At 33.1% G+C, this 20,176-nt stretch overlaps 2 protein-coding genes across 5 annotated transcripts in view; one reads left to right on the plus strand and one right to left on the minus strand.

The window, feature by feature from the left end:
* Positions 1–1,939: 1,939 nt before the first annotated feature.
* Positions 1,940–16,415, minus strand: LOC113042660 (WD repeat-containing protein 48-like). 2 transcript variants are annotated; one of them, XM_026201656.1, is made up of 19 exons: positions 16,321–16,415; positions 15,020–15,160; positions 13,026–13,101; positions 12,860–12,942; positions 12,518–12,647; positions 12,175–12,263; positions 11,821–11,922; positions 10,161–10,385; positions 8,625–8,699; positions 8,106–8,208; positions 6,966–7,063; positions 6,780–6,887; positions 6,608–6,704; positions 6,435–6,533; positions 5,172–5,277; positions 5,017–5,104; positions 4,857–4,933; positions 3,102–3,291; positions 1,940–2,498 (listed from the first exon to the last, which is right to left on the minus strand). In XM_026201656.1, exons 1-19 carry the CDS (start codon positions 16,366–16,368, stop codon positions 2,403–2,405), a joined length of 2,031 nt encoding a protein of 676 aa, XP_026057441.1. In that variant the 5' UTR covers positions 16,369–16,415; the 3' UTR covers positions 1,940–2,402. The 2 variants fall into 2 exon arrangements, with proteins under 2 accessions (XP_026057441.1, XP_026057440.1); XM_026201655.1 differs by having other exon boundaries at positions 13,026–13,104.
* Positions 16,416–17,756: 1,341 nt separating this feature from the next.
* The window catches only part of LOC113042661 (sodium channel protein type 2 subunit alpha-like), a 95,860-nt gene continuing 93,440 nt past the window's right edge, over positions 17,757–20,176 (plus strand). For 2 of the 3 annotated variants that reach the window (XM_026201659.1, XM_026201657.1), the window contains exon 1: positions 17,757–18,089. The gene's annotated coding sequence lies outside the window, so the exon portion shown is untranslated. Of the gene's footprint in view, positions 18,094–20,176 lie in introns of all 3 variants that reach the window. The other variant, XM_026201658.1, reaches the window with a different exon arrangement.

Here is a 20,176-nt window from a genome sequence, read left to right on the forward strand (position 1 = left end):
ATATATATTTTAAATTTAAAATAGGTATTAATTTTAATATTTTTATTTCTATTCTTTTCATACATTTTATGCATCATATCTACATTTAAAATTTTTATAAATTGTTATTAATTTAAATATTTTTAAATATCAGTTTTTTTACGCGTCATATTAACATTTAAAATGTATTTTAATATTTTTTAAATATGTATATTTTTATACACTGTATATGTAATATATATATAGATATACTTTTTAAATTATTAATTTTAATATTTTAAATGTTTTTTTTATACATTATGTATGTATTTTTTTGCATCATATTTGATAACCTGATTATTCATCATATAAACCCAAAGTCCACACTATACACTGCTCAAGTGCTAAAAAATGTTTTATTATATGCATAGTTGGCGTAGAAGCTGCAAGAGTAAACAGTAAACGCAAGTAAAACTACACCTTATTTATTCTACATCATTAAAAACGCACCTCATGTTTACCTCTAAAATATTGACATATGCAAATACACAGTTTACTGCTTATGAAAATGAGAGACATACATATAATAATAATAATAATAGTATATGGAGTGATAATTGAGCTGTGGAGGATGCATGTCATAGTTTGGGTTAATTATATTATATCAGAGTATAACCGCAGAAGTACTGACCTGCTGGGTTTATTAAACGAGCTCGTCCTTCATCACGGTGAACGATTCCTCTTTCAAATACAGTTTCATAAGTGCATTAAAGAAAGATATAATGCATCTAATCGTTTCGGTTTATTCAGTTGTCATTGATCTTTAATAACCAGACGAGCCAGAGTCTCCATTAGAAGCAGGTAAACATCAGTCACGAACACTAGTCGGATGTTAAACAGGATCTGATTGTGTCAACATCACCTGCACGGATCCTGCACTTCCTATTAAAATAAAGATTAAAGTTTACATTTACACTCCATCATCCTTGGTTAATTTATTAGCTCAAAATACTCTGCATATAATCAACACAGGAAGCAGAAATACAAAACCTTTCTGATGGTTTTGTCTTATCATAATTATCATCTTAATAGTCTTTAACCTAATATATACATGAATACACTGTGCAGATCTTTGTATGATTGACAGTTTTTTTGTTTGTTGTTGTTGCATAAATTAAAAACATGAACTGAGTTTTGCCATCCGGTGATGTCATCCTTCAATAGTTCATAGCTTTTATATATATATATATATATATATATATTTATTTATTTATAGTGTATTTTCCTGTCCATGCACAGGACAGATGACACTCAGCAGCAAACATCTGAATGAAGGAATAATTCATCTGAAAAGTTACATATTCTTATATTTATCTAAACCAGTCAGCTGTTATTTTTTTAAAGACTCTTCATGCAGATTTTTCCATGTGACAACCACATATACAGTTATTAAAATTACATTTTTGGGGGTGATTTATTCCTTTTAAAGCAATAGTTCACCTAAAAATGTAAATTTGATCAAATGTGCTCACCCTCAGGATCATCTGAGATCAGGATGAGTTTGTGTCTTCATCAGGTTTGGAGAAATGCATCAGTGTCTCATCAGGGGATGCTCTGTAGTGAATGGGTGCCGTCAGAACGAGAGCTGGTAAAAACATCACAGCACTCGAGTCCATCAGTTAACATCTGGAGAAGACAAAAGCTGTGGATTATTCAGCTCTCGTTCTGACGGCACCCATTCACTACAGAGCATCCACTGATGAGACACTGATGCATTTCTCCAAACCTGATGAAGAAACAAACTCATCCTGATCTCACATGAACAGTCTGTATTTTTTGGGGGGTGAAATATTCCTTTAAAAAAACAAAAACACTTTTGTTTCTATCTCTGCTTATAATATTTCGAGTACTCACACTCTCTATTCTTCTAACATCGTATTTTACACGAAAAAGCACCATTTTGGAGAGACCATAGATTTAGTTTTTTTTTTTTAAAGAAACGTAAATGGCTATAAAATAATTACAATGTATGTACAAAACTGATGCAGTGTTGATCACAGCATGATTAGTGAGAGAGTGATGCATCATGGGAAACAGAGTTCTTGGAGTTTTCTCATTCATTCTGTCCATCTACGCGGCGCTCCTTAAAGATTCTGGATTGTTTTAAAGCCGTTCCTCGGATTTCATGACGTCATTTGCAGCGAACACATCACTGGAATGTTAAATGAGGAGAAATAAAAACAAAAACAACTCGGACACATTCAGAACAAGGCATCCATCAAAAGAGAATTCATGCCAGGAAAAATATAATAAAAGGTGGCAAGATTCCTTCTTCCCGTGAGCCGAGCGTGATGTAGATGTCAGACAGAGGCAGGAAGTGCAGGTGAGCGTGTGCTTCGAATGTGAAGGGTAACCAAAGGATTTTCCTCAAACGGGGCGGGACCTCACGTGGATTTCTGCCGATAATGGAGCGTCAGATCGCCGCCGCTCTTCCAGATGAAATGCTTCACCGTCCGCAGATCCATGTTGGGATCCAGAACCTTTGGAAAGCAATGCAACATCATCTAATGTCACAAACAGGATTAGGAGTAAGTAACAAAGTTTAGTTATATTTTACATGACATAGTTTGGAAGTCGTAATTATTGCATGAGATGTTTTTATGGTCACTTTATAGGATTTTTATTTATTTATTTATTTTTTTTGCCAAAAACACCCACAAATAATGTTTTTTCACTGAAAAACTCAGGTGCATGAGTTAAAATCAATTAGGCCTAAAATCAAACGGTTCCAAAGAGAAATAAATAACTCGTGCAAATCGACACAAAACAACTTGATAAAAAGATTAAATCCAATTATTATAGCATAATAACAGATTTACAAGCAATTGTTAAAAGACATAATTTTGGGTCTGAGTGATGCACTAATTTTATTTGCATAAAATGCAATAATATTTTTTAATTCTACATTTACAAATTGATGAATAAAGAATGCATCACAGCCGATTTAGCTTTTATATATATTTATATTTAATTCGTGAAAGCCTTGTGAATTGTAATCATAATGCATTCTATTGTAAAAGTACAGTACTATGATATTTTGCACATGCAATTTAATGTAAAGATAATAAGTCGGATCCCAATACCTGATCTTGACAGAGCAGCTCGATCTTCTCCTCCGCTAGCACTGCCATGTCCTCCTCCTCCTTCTGTTCGCTGGGCTTCTCTGCAGACGAAGCGCCCGTCTGAGACTCGCTGTCCAGGTTGATGATCTTTTCATACACGTGCTCCATCACCTTCCTCACCTGTAACATGTCACTGGCCGACAGACGATCCCTACAAACACACACACCACTGTTAATTCCCGTGACCATGTGCAACGACAGCCAGGAAGTGTATTCTGTGCAACAGATGCCATGAACGGATGACAAAAAGAAACAATCGGCAACTTTTTCAGTCCAGTTTATTTATAAAAAAGTTTTTTAAAGGGACAGTTCACCTTTTTTCGTTATTTAGTCATCTTTAAGGCGTTCCTTGCAAACCTGTATGAGTTTCTATCTTCTGTTGAACATGAAACAACATATTTTGAAGAGTGTTGGAAGCCATACAGTTGACGGTACCCATTGACTTCTATAGTACTTTTTATTTTATTTTTACTATGAAATCCATTGGCTACAGACAACTGTATGGTTCTCAATATTCTTCAGATATATCTTTAAAAAATATAAAAAAATTTAATTATGTGGGAAACCAAACAATTGCTGGTACCCATTGACTTCTATAGGGTTTTTTTTTTTACTACTATGGAAGTCAATGGCTGCCATCAACCGTTTGTTTCCCAACATTCTTGAAAATATATATTTTAAAAAAAGTCTTATTTTGAACAATGTTGGAAACCATACAGTTGATGGTACCCATTGACTTCCATAGTATATTTTTCCCTACTAAGGAAGTCAATGGCTACAGGCAAGTATTTTGTTCCCAACATTCTTCAAAATGAGATATTTTGAAGATGTTTTGAAGAACCAAACAGTAGCCGGTAGCCATTGACTTCTATAGTATTTTTATTTCTTTTTTTACTATGGAAGCCATTGGCTACCATCAACTGTTTGGTTTTCAATATTCTTCAAAAGTTATTTTATTTTGAATAATGTTGGAAACCAAACAGTTGCTGGTACCTATTGACTTCTATAGTGTTTAATGTTTTTTTTTTTACTACTACTATGGAAGCCAATGGCTACCATCAACCATTGGTTCCCAACATTTTTTCAAAATATATCTTTAAAAAGTCTTATTTTGAATAATAAAATTAAAATTGTCAATTTATTCCCCCTCAAGTTGTTTTTTTGTAAAAAAAAAAAAGAAAAAGAAAAACGTTGGGAACCAAACGGTTGCTGGTACCCATTGACATCCATGGTAGTAGTAAAAAACCCTATTGAAGTCAATGGGTACCAGCAACTGTTTGGTTTCCAACATTCATCAAAATAAGATAATTTGTAAAGATATTCTTTGAAGAATATTGAAAAACAATGGCTTCCATATTAAAAAATAAAATAAAATAAATACTACAGAAGTCAATGGCTACCGGCCACTGTTTGGTTCTTCAAAATATATTCAAAATATGTTATTCTGAAGAATGTTGGGAACCAAATACTTGCCTGTAGATTTCTATAGTATTTTTATTTTTTTTACTACAACTATGGAAGTCAATGGGTACCAGCAACTGTTTGGTTCCCAACATTCTTCAAAATAAGATATTTATACACACCATTTGGTTCCCAACATTTGACGAGGAATAAATGATACCAATTTTTGGGTGAACTGTGCCTTTAAACCAAGATAAACCTGTAGATCCATCTCCGTCTAATAAGCTTCAGTCGGAAACATCAGGTCACACTTACTTCTTTAACGTCTTCGCTCCGGAGGATGAATGGGGCTGGAGGTAGAATGGGATTTTGTTGAATTTGGGCATGTTTTTCTGCAAGACAAAGAAAGAAATCCTGTTACATGACAGAAATGATAAGTGTAACACACTCTGAAGAGGATCTGCTGGACTCTTACGTCTACGGTGATGTCGATGACCCACTGCGGGACCGTCTCGTTCAGTAACATGGACTCGGTTTCTCCTCCGGAGTCTCGACACAGCAGCCTGAGACAGACACACTTCATCAGCAAACACAGACGTCTACAGACCTGATCGAACCCAGGACACACACCTGAACAACGTCCGTCCTCCCGCTTCACCGAAGATCACCGGAGTGTGTGGAGGCACCTGGAAATATCCGTTTCCTTTCTGCATCCGGCTCTCGAGCTCGCCGTTCACTGAGGAAACACACCGAACACGTTTCAGAAAATACTGAAGATTTATATTTCAAAGAAAAATGAGCAGGAAAAATCAAGCCCTTCCTGCTGAATATGTTATAGTTCACATTATGGAAGTTTAATGAGTTATGAAACAAAACAAGTAATTACTCTACATCATTATTATCTAGCAATAAACTAAAACATGTACATTATAAATATTTTAAATATTTATTATTACATATAATATACAAAAATTATTTATATAATATATACATGTATATTTATAATATTCATTGTATTAATTATTATTATCTAGCTTTATAAAAATATGTATAATTAATATAAATGTAAATATATAAAATGTGTGTGTTAGTTACATAGGTCCTCTTTTTATTATTATTATTAAACAAAAATATTTATAATTAATATAAGTATTTTACATAATTTACATATTCATTATTACATATATAATATACACATTTTATTATTATTATCTAGCTTTCTAAAAATATGAATAATTAATATAAATATGTTAGTTACATAGGTTCTCTTATTATTATTATCATTATATAACAGTAATTACAAACTTGTATATTATTAATTGTAACTTATATTACAAAAATACAATATGCAAGTTTAGAATTATTGCTATTTATTATTACTACTTTTAAAATGTACCATTTTACATACATATGTGTAATGTGTTAATTAAATGTGTAAATTCTACACTAACTACAACTCATTTATATTAAAAGATTTTTAGATTAAGAACTATTATTACATATTGCATTATATAATAATAATAATACAATGAATTATGTGATTATAAAATGGTAATATTAACAATAATACTATAATTATAAATTTTGATATGTTATTTCATGTGCATCATAATATTTATATTATTTATGATATTTTATTGTATATATATATATATATATATATATATATATATATATATATATATATATATATATATATATATATATATATATATATATTTTTTTTTTATATTACTTCCAGATTTATTTTATATTACATTTTCTAATCAGCATTTTTTTTTTATTAATATATATATATTTTTTTTAATTGCCATACCAGCATCTATGGCTATTTTCATGGCGAGCTCAATGTATTTAAAGAGTTTGTGTTTTAGTAAAGGGATGGGTCTTCACCGCTCCCATGATTGAGTTCGCTCTCGTCATCCGAAGGGTTAATGTGAGTGCGAGGCCAATACTCCAGCAGCGCCTGCAGCAGCAGTCCTCCCAGATTCACTGCAGAACAACACATTAATAACTCATCTTCATCATCATCATCATCATCTGTCACCACAATCAGCTCGGCTCACGTTTGGGGTCGGATCCGTCCGGGCTGGAGAAGCCAGCGTCTTTAGCAGAAACCCAGGCTGCAAAGCAGTCGCTCTCGTCCAGTGTTATGGTCAGCATCTGTTAATCACAAGCCAAACGATCAATAAAACATTCACTGAAGAGGAGCGTAAACCCCGTCCTGTCGTGACGCACCCCTGTCTTCAGATCCACCGAGAACCAGTTCGGCACATAAACCATCTTGAACCTTTTCTTGATCTCTTCATCAAACTCTGTCTTGCCCAGGTCTTCCACTTTACAGGCCTGAGACACAGAGAGAGACGACACAGCTGTCACACGGCCGCTAGCGTTCAGATCGAGACACACAAGCGTAAACGTTACCTTCAGCACATCCCAGTACGCCACGTTATTGTTGGTGTCTTTGGTCAGAATGTGTCGCTTGTCGTTCAGAATGTGGCACTGAATTATACTGGCGCCACCTAGAGGTCAAGACCACACATTAACATTAAAAACCATATTATGTAACATTATAAACAAACAAATATATATATGTGTGTGTGTGTGTTTGTGTGTGAGATTATTAATAATAATAATTATAATATATACACAGTAATTATAATCTTTATAAAAACATAATTAAAATATAAAAATATAAATATTATCATATAAAATAAAAAGGTGAAAGAAATGTGTGTATGTCTAATTATTAATAATTATTATTATTACTATATATACACAGTAAATAAGCTTGATAAAAAAATAAAATATATATAAATAAAATCAAAATATAATTATGAATTAATCTAAAAATATAAACTCATTTAAAATAAAAAATGATAAAAATGCATAATTATTAATAATAAAAATAATAATACTTATATACACACAGTAAATTATAAACTATAAAAACAGACAATAAAAATATAAATATTATTAATTAAAATCTACAAAATTAAATATTATCAATTAAAATTTAATTTGAAATATTTATAATTAACAATAATAATAATTACTATATACACACACACAGTAAATTATAAACTTTATAAAAACAAACAATAAAAATGTATATATGAATTAAAATCTAAAAATATCAATATCAAAAAATTATAAAAATGTGTGTCTAATAATAATAATAATTATTAATAATAATTATTACTATATAAACACCTTAAGTTATATATTTTTTTAAACATACAATAAAAATATAAATACTATGAATAAAAAAAAATTATGAATGAAAAAAAGATTAAAAAATGTGTGTGTAATTATTAAAAACAAGAATTATTATTACTATATACACAGTAAATTATTAACTTTATAAAAAACAGACAATAAAAATATAAATATTGTTACTTAAAAAGAATACTACTTAGGAAAAATTAAATTAATTCTAAATTAAATTTGAACTTTTATTTTATAAACAAAATACATTATCATGCTAAAGATGCTGTTCGATGGAGATTCTTATTACGAAACATATCTGAAGATGGACTGAAGCACATGCAAACTCAGTCGAACCTTTGATCACTTGTTCTGTCTGCGTGCACAGCGGCGTCAGAGGAGCGCTGCAGTCGTTATCATAATCACCAGACGCTCGGAAATTATGGATACCCTTCAGAGACTGGGAAGAAAAAAAGAAGAAAAAAAAAAAAGCGATATCTTTGTCATAGTATCCTTTCAAATGTTAAAGTTACCACAGTCACTGCATTGTTTGCATGTGCTGCCTCATAAACTCGTTTAAAATACAGGCAAACTCTGATTAATGCATCATATCTAATAATTATTCAGAGAATGCAATTGTGAAAATATTTGCCCAATATGGCTGTTTCATGAAAAGTGTGAATTGCAAAATTAACAGAAGCATTCTCTCATTTTAAGATGCAACCTATAGCATGCAACAAATTAAACCGTTATTAAAGACAGTAGCTTTGCGCCCCATCCCGGGATATTTAGCCGAAGGGTGACACTAATTAAGGAGTAAAGGAACACGCTGCAGATTCTTTAAAGCAGGTCACGGCCCGCACCAGCTGCACTTACCCACTTATTAACCGTGGACTTGGTGGTGGAAACCCAGATGGCTGAATGCGGATCAGCGGACCTGTCCAGCTCCATCTGAGAGACAGAAGAGCACACATTCACACCTCAGTGACTTTCACTTCCTTCCTGTTTAGCTGCTCACGCTCCACAGCTGCTGCGGGTATTTATCACTGTGTTTGACGCATAAACATGCACTCTTGATTTAAAGTCTAAGAGAAAGCTTATTATATATACACACACACACATACACTATTGTCAGAAGTTTGGGATCAGAACGATTTTTTATGTTTTGACAGGAGTTTCTTCTGCTCATTAAGGCTGCATTTATTTGATCAAAAATACAGGAAAAAATATAAAATTGTGAAATATTATTAGGATGTAAAATAACATTTTTCTGTGTGAATCTGTGTTAAAGTGTAATTTATTTCTGTGATGCTCCGCTGTATTTTCAGCATCATTCCTCCAGTCTTCAGTGTCACATGATCTTCAGAAATCATTCTGATAGGATTATTTATTATCAGTGCTGAAACTGTTTTTGAAACCTGTGATACTTTTTTTCAGAATTCTTTAATTAATAAAAAAAAGTTAAAAGAAGAGCATTTATTTAAAATATAATTTTTTTCTAACAATATACACTACAGTTCAAAATTTTGGGGTCAGTTTTTTTTTAAAGAAATTAAAATTTCATTAATTGTTTTTAAGATTTCTTTTAAGAAATTAAACTTTCATTAATTTTTTAATTAAACTCATAATTTTTTTTTAAGATTTTTTTTAAGAAATGTAACTTTCATTAATTTTTTTAAATATCTTTTTTAAGAAATTAAACTTTCATACATTTTTTATTAAACTCTTTTTTTAAGATTTTTTTAAAGAAATTAAACTTTCATTACTTTTTAAATTAAACTCATAAATTTTTTAAGAATTTATTTTAAGAAATTAAACTTTCATTAATTTTTTTTAAAGAATTTTTTAAAGAAATTAAACTTTCATACATTTTTTTATTAAACTCTTTTTTAAGATTTTTTTTTAAGAAATTAAACTTTCATTACTTTTTAAATTAAACTCCAAAATGTTTTAAGAATTTATTTTAAGAAATTAAACTTTCATTAATTTTTTTTAAAGAATTTTTAAAGAAATTAAACTTTCATTACTTTTTTAAATTAAACTCATTAGTTTTTTAAGAATTTATTTTAAGAAATTAAACTTTCATTAATTTTTTAAGAATTTTTTTTTTAAGAAATTAAACTTTCATTAATCAAGGATGTGTTAAAATACAAAGTTATGGTAAAGACTTGTATTGTTACAAAAGATTTCTATTTTAACTCTTTATTAATCAAAGAAAATCCTGGGAAAAGTATCACAGGTTTCAAAACAATATTAAGCAGCACAACAGTTTCATCATTGATTATAAATATAAATATTATTAAATATATTTTTTTTCAATAGAACTACGCTTAAAAATAAGTGTAACCCCCGCAGAAATGTGAACTACAGAGCGTTTCCTTCTGAGAAGCTAAGAAACTGTTGGTTTGTCACCTTCAGCACGGGAGCGTTCTCCTCACAGATCAGCACACGGATGTCAGGACTGCGCAGGTCAGTACAGTATATCTTACGGTCACGGCCTCCGGAGTACACGTGTGTGAAGGCCTCGTTGGCCTGCAGCGCCCAGACGCCCTCGTCGTGAACACGGTACGTGGCGATGCACCGCTGCTGACCCAGAGACCAGAGCCGGATCGTCCCGTCTGAGCTCCCCGAGAGACACTGACCGAACAAAACCAGCGCTTAGGAAAGAAACGTGAACTCTCAGAAGCTCGAAGGCTCTTAAAACCTTCTACATTCGACAATAAATCAAGAATGAGGCTGCTGTTAGCTCTTATACGACATATACGATAGGATTCAATACTACTTGAGAAGTGAAGAATAATTCGGGAATTATAAAAGGTAAAAACTGACATGCATACAAATATATTTTCTATTTATCTTCAGCTTTTAATAAACAATCACATTTTGCATTTATGAGTAAATGTATTATGGTAGTTTTCATTGAAATTAATCAATTAAAAGTTGTTGATAATTATTACAAACAAAAACTACTTTTTTTATGTATTATAGACCACCTGGTGGGTAGTGATGGAATTGCAGGGAGTAAATAAAAACTTTAATTACGATTAATTGAATCGTAATGTCAAACTAAAATAATTTGTAAATACAAATAAAATGTAAGAAAATCTATTTATATTTTTAAAAAATGCAAAATTTAATAAGAATTTTTTTTTAATATATTGTCAAAATATTATATTTATATACAATAAATATTTGTATTATATATATATATATATATATATATATATATATATTTTTTTTTTTTTTTTGTATTTTATATATATATATATATATATATATATATATATATATATATTATTTATTTTTTTAAATGTATATATATATATATTTTCTTTCTTTTTATTATATATATATATATATATATATATATATATATATATATATATATATATATATATATATAAAACAAACAAAAACTACTTTTTTTATGTATTATAGACCACCTGGTGGTTAGTGATGGAATTGCAGGGAGTAAATAAAAAAAACTTTAATTACGATTAATTGAATCGTAATGTCAAACTAAAATAATTTGTAAATACAAATAAAATGTAAGAAAATCTATTTATATTTTTAAAAATTAAAAATTTTATAAGAATTTTTTTTATATATATATTGTCAAAATATTATATTTATATACAATAAATATTTGTATTATATATATATATATATATATATGTTTTGTATTATATTTATATTTTTTGTATTTTATATATATATATATATATATATATATATATATATATATATATATATATTATTATTTTTTTTAATGTATATATAGATTTTGTTTCTTTCTTATATATATATATATATATATATATAAAACAAACAAAAACTACTTTTTTTATGTATTATAGACCACCTGGTGGTTGGTGATGGAATTGCAGGGAGTAAATAAAAAAAACCTTTAATGACGATTAATTAATGGAAACGTAATGTCAAATTAAAATAATTTGTAAATAAAAATAAAATGTAAAAAAATCTAATTCTATTAAAAAAATATTTAAAAATTTAAAAAGAATAAAACAATAATATATTTTTTATTTTATATATATATATATATAAAATACACCTGAGTCCCGTCTCTGTTGAGTAACATTGATTTAACGTTGTCCGTGTGTCCTTTCAGTTTCATTAGTTTGGCACAGGTTCGCGGGTCCCACACTCTCAGAACCTGACAAACAAATCAACAAAACAGAGACAATCTGAAACTACCAGCATCAGAAAGAGAGTCAGAGCATCAGGCATTATAGAAATAACAAACTAAAAGCAGGTAAAATCGTGAGAAAAGGAGATGCAATATTTCGATTATGCACAGCCCAGGTACATAACATGTTAAATAAAAGAAAACCCACAATGCCATTCATTTTCTTTACAATAAAAACACACCATATTAAGTAAGTTACATGTATTTAGCTATTCAAACCTTTTCGGTGGATCCTGACACTATAACCGTCCCCATCTGATTCATGGCCAGACTGTAGATCGAGTCCTTGTTTCCGCTCAGAGAAGACGCTGTACAACAAAGAACATGATTTTTACACTCTATTGATCCTTTACATAAACTAAAGTCTACGTTTTGTTGTGTCTTTAATACCGAATGTGGCTCTACTAAGCTCCTGTTTGGATTGCTCATGTCAAAATGTTAAATAAAGTTCAATAAATAAATAAAAAATGGAAGCGTTCTTCAAATAAGATATTTAAATACAATAATCTGGGGGGAAAATATTTTGCAAAATATATAAAATTAAATTAACGTGGGAACTCACTAGTAACGGTGTTATTGGATGCGGTCAGCGCGGTCAGCGTGTTCACATCCCAGAGAAAGATCTGTCGGTCCAGTCCTGCAGAAGCCACCAGCTCTTTGTCTTTAGCATATGCCAATGCTTTAACATAGTCCTGCAATAAAAAAAAGAATACACAAGAAACTTAAAAAATAGAAACATAATGCACACTTTAATATAGAAACTCTTTGCATTAAACAAATGGGCGGCAACCCCATGCAGAACAGCGAAATAAGAGGTCAACTCATGTTTTTTGAAGGCTTTCTTGGATGTGTTTGGTCAAGCACCTGGTTTGTTTAGATGTGCATGTAACATTTTGTGCCGTACCTTATGCGTTCGCAGTGTAGACATGCAGAAGCCCTTGTGTGCGTTCCAGACCTTCACCGTAGTGTCTGATGACGCTGAGATCACTGCAGACCCAAAAGACAAACTTATCTATCTTATCTACTGCATTCATAACATTAGAGCTGCACTGCACATGTCAAGCACTCACGTGTTTTGCCGTTGCAGCAGAGGACGATGTCATTGACCCAGTCTGTGTGATGCTCCATCGATGCAATGTAGGGATCCTGCTGCAAAACACACATTCACACGCAAGAGCAGGAACGTCATTTCAAAGACCAGGGAAGTGTTCGGACATCACATGCACGGGTTTAGTGACTTATTGGTTAGTTTTGGTTTAGTTTGGACGTCACGTGCACGGGTTTAGTGACTGACGGGTTAGTTTTGGTTTAGTTTGGACGTCACATGCACGGGTTTAGTGACAGACGGATTAGTTTTGGTTTAGTCTGGACATCACATGCACGGGTTTAGTGACTTATTGGTTAGTTTTGGTTTAGTCTGGACATCACATGCACGGGTTTAGTGACTTATTGGTTAGTTTTGGTTTAGTTTGGACGTCACGTGCACGGGTTTAGTGACAGACGGATTAGTTCTGGTTTAGTTTGGACATCACATGCACGGGTTTAGTGACAGACGGGTTAGTTTTGGTATAGTTTGGACATCACATGCACGGGTTTAGTGACAGACGGGTTAGTTTTGGTATAGTCTGGACATCACATGCACGGGTTTAGTGACAGACGGGTTAGTTTTGGTTTAGTCTGGACATCACATGCACGGGTTTAGTGACAGACGGATTAGTTTTGGTTTAGTCTGGACATCACATGCACGGGTTTAGTGACAGACGGGTTAGTTTTGGTTTAGTCTGGACATCACATGCACTGGTTTAGTGACTGACGGGTTAGTTTTGGTTTAGTCTGGACATCACATGCATGGGTTTAGTGACAGACGGGTTAGTTATGGTTTAGTTCTGAGATCACATGCATGGGTTTAGTGACAGACGGATTAGTTTTGGTTTAGTTTGGACATCACATGCACGGGTTTAGTGACTGACGGATTAGTTTTGGTTTAGTTCTGACATCACATGCACGGGTTTAGTGACAGACGGGTTAGTTTTGGTTTAGTCTGGACATCACATGCACGGGTTTAGTGACAGACGGGTTAGTTTTGGTTTAGTTTGGACATCACATGCACGGGTTTAGTGACAGACGGGTTAGTTATGGTTTAGTTCTGAGATCACATGCACGGGTTTAGTGACAGACGGGTTAGTTATGGTTTAGTTCTGAGATCACATGCACGGGTTTAGTGACAGACGGATTAGTTTTGGTTTAGTTTGGACGTCACATGCACGGGTTTAGTGACAGACGGGTTAGTTTTGGTATAGTTTGGACATCACATGCACGGGTTTAGTGACAGACGGGTTAGTTTTGGTTTAGTCTGGACATCACATGCACGGGTTTAGTGACAGACGGGTTAGTTTTGGTATAGTTTGGACATCACATGCACGGGTTTAGTGACAGACGGGTTAGTTTTGGTTTAGTCTGGACATCACATGCTTTAGTGACAGACGGGTTAGTTTTGGTATAGTTTGGACATCACATGCACGGGTTTAGTGACAGACGGGTTAGTCTTGGTTTAGTCTGGACATCACATGCACGGGTTTAGTGACAGACGGGTTAGTTTTGGTATAGTTTGGACATCACATGCACGGGTTTAGTGACAGACGGATTAGTTTTGGTTTAGTCTGGACATCACATGCACGGGTTTAGTGACAGACGGATTAGTTTTGGTTTAGTCTGGACATCACATGCACGGGTTTAGTGACAGACGGGTTAGTTATGGTTTAGTTCTGAGATCACATGCACGGGTTTAGTGACAGACGGGTTAGTTTTGGTTTAGTTCTGACATCACATGCACGGGTTTAGTGACTGACGGGTTAGTTTTGGTTTAGTTCTGAGATCACATGCACGGGTTTAGTGACAGACGGGTTAGTTATGGTTTAGTTCTGAGATCACATGCACGGGTTTAGTGACAGACGGGTTAGTTATGGTTTAGTTCTGAGATCACATGCACGGGTTTAGTGACAGACGGGTTAGTTTTGGTTTAGTTCTGACATCACATGCACCGGTTTAGTGACTGACGGGTTACCTTGTGCTGGTTAATGCTCCATATCCTGATGATAGAGTCTCGTCCGGCGGTGAAGAGCCGGTTAAGTGCTGGATCCAGCTGTAGTGCGTTGACTCCATTACGATTATATTTCTCCACCTCGTCTCTGATCACGTATGACACCTGCAACACACGCATGATCAAAATTAGAGCTCCACTGAATAATCTGCACAGAACCAAACAGAAAAAATGCTAATTTTGCTTTTATTTGTCAGATCACTTGCTTCGTAAGACAATGGACAATGTTCTTTACTTTATAAAGTAGTTATATACAACAGAAATGTAACAACGAGGGAAAATATAATGTATAATACAGCCTACATAAATATGAAATTACATTAAAAGACTTGAGTTGATACTTGATTTTATTCTTTTTAATCCTTTTTTTCTCCATTTTGTTTTCATTATAAACATAGAAATAAAATAAAACCTAAAACTGTCAGTGTCATGAAGGCTGAAGCACAGGTATTTATTATTATTATTATTATTATTTGATTAAAATATATAAAAAATAAAAAAAAATTCTGAATGTTAAGATATTACTAACTGATATTATTTTTATTTTTATTTTAAGTATGTAAACTAAACCAAAAACCATATAAGCAGAATTCACAACAGCAATATTCAACACATAACACAAAATCCTATGTTTTGTTTGCAAAGCACAAACAAACCTTCATTAAAACAAAAGCATGCGTAATGAGTACAGCATACATGCTCTTATCCCAATATACATGTGTTTAGTTTGTACTGTGCTCATATTTATACATTTAAAATATATCTGCTCATGTGTTTAGATCTTTATTTATTCATTATGCATGTGCTCATAGGGATATGCATACTGACCACATGACCATATATGGTCAGTATGCAAATATGTAAGGTGGGTTGTCATGACACCGACCAAAGATACGAAATTATCTATTAAAACCCCAAATATGTGACTTAAACCGGTTCCTCTTTCCCTCTGCAGCTCACAATGAACATCTAAACCTCGACACAGCCTGTTTATATTATAATGAGCTGCAGTAAGCGGTCAATACTGACTCATTATGCTGCATTCTGACTCAAAGCACGCCTAGGGCACCCTAAAACTGCAGTCTGTAGGCAGCACACTAGATTTTGAGACACAGCCTGGCCTCCACCTCCCTTTGCGACACACAAACGCTCACATCCGCGTGTAAAAAAGCCGTCACACAACGACCGACCAGTCTGAATGTCACTATCATCACAAAAATAACGCACGCACATCACAAGCGCTCTCACGAGCGTCAAACATTCACCTGCACTTTCCTGCGCCCCGCTGCATTCTGCCTGTGATGCGTCGCCATCTTACATGTTGACGTCGTGACGTCACTTCCGTTATGCCAAGAAGAGCCGCCAGCCGGCGCGCGCTCGGGGCAGGAGCAGAATGAATGAATGAATAACTAGAAATACATGCCAGAACACGCACATAGGAATAGCATTAGTGTCATAATATAGTATTTGCATATAGTTTTATTCAAGTATTAAAAAGAAAGAAAGAAAGAAAGAAACCAGGCTATAACCTTGGTGTCCGTTCATGCAGAACGCGTTTGCGTTTAAAAAAAAACCCAAAGGAAATAATGTTTAAAAGACGCTTTATAAATCTTTAAGGATTTTAGAATTAACAAAAATTTGTATAGTTGCCATATAGACTCTGAATAAAGAAAATAGAGGTTTATAGCCATATTTTTTTAACCAGAAAGTTTGCTAGCAGGGGAAAAAATATTACGTTTTATTCTGCTATATTCTCTTTATTCTCTATATTCAAACGATACAAATATCTTTAAAACAACTGCTGCAATTTGTTGTTGTTTTTACATCATCAAAAATCCAGCTGTGTTATTATTGTCTCATTAATATCCTAACATAAAAGCTATGAATTATGAGTCTTTCAGCTACCATAACTATAAACAAAATATTCAGATTACATGAAACTGTGGTCAAAAGTCTACCATAAATGTGAAAATTATTGTGTAACGATCACAAGTTTGTTTGGCCCCTTATTTGCAATACATTTCAATTTCACACACAATAAAGCCTATATCCTACTCATTCATATAAGATGCAAGCAACACATTTCTACACTGAGTATATTTAAACTTTTCACTGTAAATTTATAACTAAATAACGATGCATCTCTCGCAATGATATCTGAATGAAAGAACATGCATGCATAATTAAAATTAGGTCACTCGCTAGATTTTTTAAACACTCTGCCCTACGATGCTTTCTCCGACCAACAGATGGAGTTATGAACTCATATTCCACATTTTTCGCACATCAAACTTAAATCACGGATATATTTGTATCTATTTAGACAAAATATATTACTCTCCAGTCCATATGTGTGAGCAAAACCATTTAATGCACTGTATTTTCCTATACAGTCATAAAAGTTATAAAAATTGCATTTGCATGCATAAAGTGCATTTCTCAAAAAAGCCATGCACACATGAAATTTCTGTATTAACTCTCAAATCCCGAGCATTAAGGACACAATGCGCTTTATTTAAAGGGAGGAGAAAAAACAACACAGCCTAGGCCATATATTACAAACCCAAATGGTAAAACATGATGCACTTTATTCAGTTTTTGCCAGAACAAGCGGCTAAAAGCAGATGGTGCTCGTGGAGGAGGAGGAACATCGAAGCACTGGCTCTCTGCTGCTCTCAGATCAGTTCAGTCTGAGATACACATCAACATACAGCTCTGCTTTCCCAACAGAGCCACAACTTCATGTGCTGGAGTCTCTCTCTCTCTGTGTGTGTGTGTGTGTGTGATTGGGAATTGCGGATCAATTGCACAAGGACAGGACTGATTCAGACTGATTCAGGATGATGTGAAAGAGCGGATTTAAGGGTCTTTCATCGCGTGGATTCACTTCAGACTGAACTTGGAACATTATATGCGCAACTTGTTTGTATTGCTGGGGATTTTCATGATGGCTTTCCTGTGGCTCTTTCTGTTGATCAGAGGAGATGTGTGAACGCTTGCACATACACAGCTGAACAGAAGCGAAGTTTCACATGTAAGTGAGTTGCTTTTGTTATTTTATCTTGCGACTGATTTTACTTTTACAGACAATTAAATTGCAAAAAAAAAAAAAAAAAAGTTTTAAATGATTTGCTCGCGAAATCATGAAGAAGTCTTTAATTGTATAACTAAAATCAAATTAAAAACACACAACACGTCTCAAATCAAGCTAGTATTTCGTGTACACTGATTCATGAACGGGTTAGTTGTTTTATGACAATTATATTATGTAATTGTCTATTTTTAAGAGTGCATTAATTGAGGAAAGATACATATTTTGACGGATGTTTGCGACACATTACGCAATTAAGTCAGAAACATATTTATTGTTGATAAAGGCGTTATATACTTTAACACAATATACATGCCAAGCGTGCTTGTTTAATCACATCAGATCCGATTTCTGTTATTCTGAACGCTGTCAGATCGTGTGTGTGTTTGTGTGTGTGTGTGTGTGTGTGTGTGTGTGTGTGTGGTTTGCAAGAACAGGTGTTAGTGTCGCTGTTTTGTTTGTTTGTTTGTTTGTTTTTCTTCTGTGTCGCCTGCACGCGCAATTGGCAAGTTAAAAGAAGGTAAGCTTTTAAAAAGCATTTTAGATTTTTTTTTACCTAAGAAGAAACACTCACTGTTTTCTTTCTTTAAAGGTCAGCAGTAGCGCGCAAAAATATAAAAAATAAAATAATAAAATAAAATACGCGCCTTATTTCACCGGCGCGCGAAATTTTCGCGCTCTTGTCCAAGGTGCTGAAAAACACACTGAGCTCAGAAATTATGTAAAAACTATTTCACACGACATTCTTTTACATTTTTAGTTCGAATAAACTAAGAGTCAGACTGAAAATCGTGAATAGTTGTTGGTAAAAAACGAAGGTATTGCTAAGCAAATCGCTGTTGTGAACAACCTCAACAAAAACAGCGCCATGACAACACGTCACCAACAATTATTACGAAATAAAGCTATCAATACTCAGTTCATTTCATTTAACATTAAGTATTATAATAAATATTGTTAAATCAAATGCAGATTTGTTACTGTAAGGATATCCTTACCTGATCTTGGACCTGAAAAAATACTTTATATATTAAAATATACATATACTTTTGGAAAAACTAGTTAATTCAGATGTTATAACACACTTCTTGCCGTTATTTGCTATAACATCCATCGTAAATAAAATATTAATTATTATAATAATGATGAAATCTTTGTTTTGCTGAAATAAGATACTTAGGCTACATGACATTACAATTAACATTAAAATATTTATTTTTATTTTAAACAAGTGCCTTGTATAATATGGCTGAAGTCTACAGAGCACATGTGTGTGTATGTGTGTGTGTGTGTGTTTGTGTGTGAGCTGTGGATAAACAGATGAAGTGTTGGTAACAGAGAAAGAAATGCTTGATGTAATAATTCTCAGTTATTTACTAGTTATTTGCATTCTTTCAAAAGGCCCTTGTTATGAATCATCGCTCATGCCATCACCCTAATTATGATGAACAGGGAGTCATCTGTCATATTGTCAATTGTTGATGTATGATCTCTGGGGATCTTGCTTCAGTCTGTTCTGATTGGCTGTGGCTGACAGAAACACAAGGGGACTCAAAAGATTATTTCTCTTTGAATTGATCCAGACTGGATCAACCAGGAATGGTTAATATGACTCAAGGAATAGTTCACTCAAATATGAAAGTTTGCAGTGAGTTTACACATTCAAGCCAGATCAGGATGAGTTTGTTTCTTCATCAGGTTTGGAGAAATGTAGCATTGCAAAAGTGTCTCATCAATGGATGCTCTGCAGTGAATGGGTGCCGTCAGAATGAGAGCTGATTGAAAACAACACAATAATCCACAGCACTCCAGCCCATCAGTGAACATCAGGAGAAGACAAAACCTGAAACACATCCAGTGTTAAGACGTTTTTAAGTTTAAACCATTGCTTCTGGCTAAACTCCTAAAGTCCATAATCCACAATAACAATTCCTCCAGTGAAAAAGTGTTCTGGTCTGAATCAGGAGAGAAATCTGCACAGATCAAGCAACGTTAAAACAAATATGTGGCTGGATTTCCAGATGTGAACT

Source organism: Carassius auratus, chromosome 24, assembly GCF_003368295.1.
Source record: "Carassius auratus strain Wakin chromosome 24, ASM336829v1, whole genome shotgun sequence".
Taxonomy (NCBI): Eukaryota; Metazoa; Chordata; class Actinopteri; order Cypriniformes; family Cyprinidae; genus Carassius; species Carassius auratus.

Bases quoted from the DNA above. Each gene is read 5' to 3' on its own strand.
- LOC113042660 (XM_026201655.1), bottom strand. From the start codon at position 16,368: ATGGCGACGCATCACAGGCAGAATGCAGCGGGGCGCAGGAAAGTGCAG. The intron at 11,923-12,174 runs GTTTGAATAGCT...TTTGTTTGTCAG, and splicing joins TGTCAGGATCCACCGAAAAG to GTTCTGAGAGTGTGGGACCC. The intron at 6,888-6,965 runs GTAACGTTTACG...TCTGTGTCTCAG, and splicing joins CGTACTGGGATGTGCTGAAG to GCCTGTAAAGTGGAAGACCT.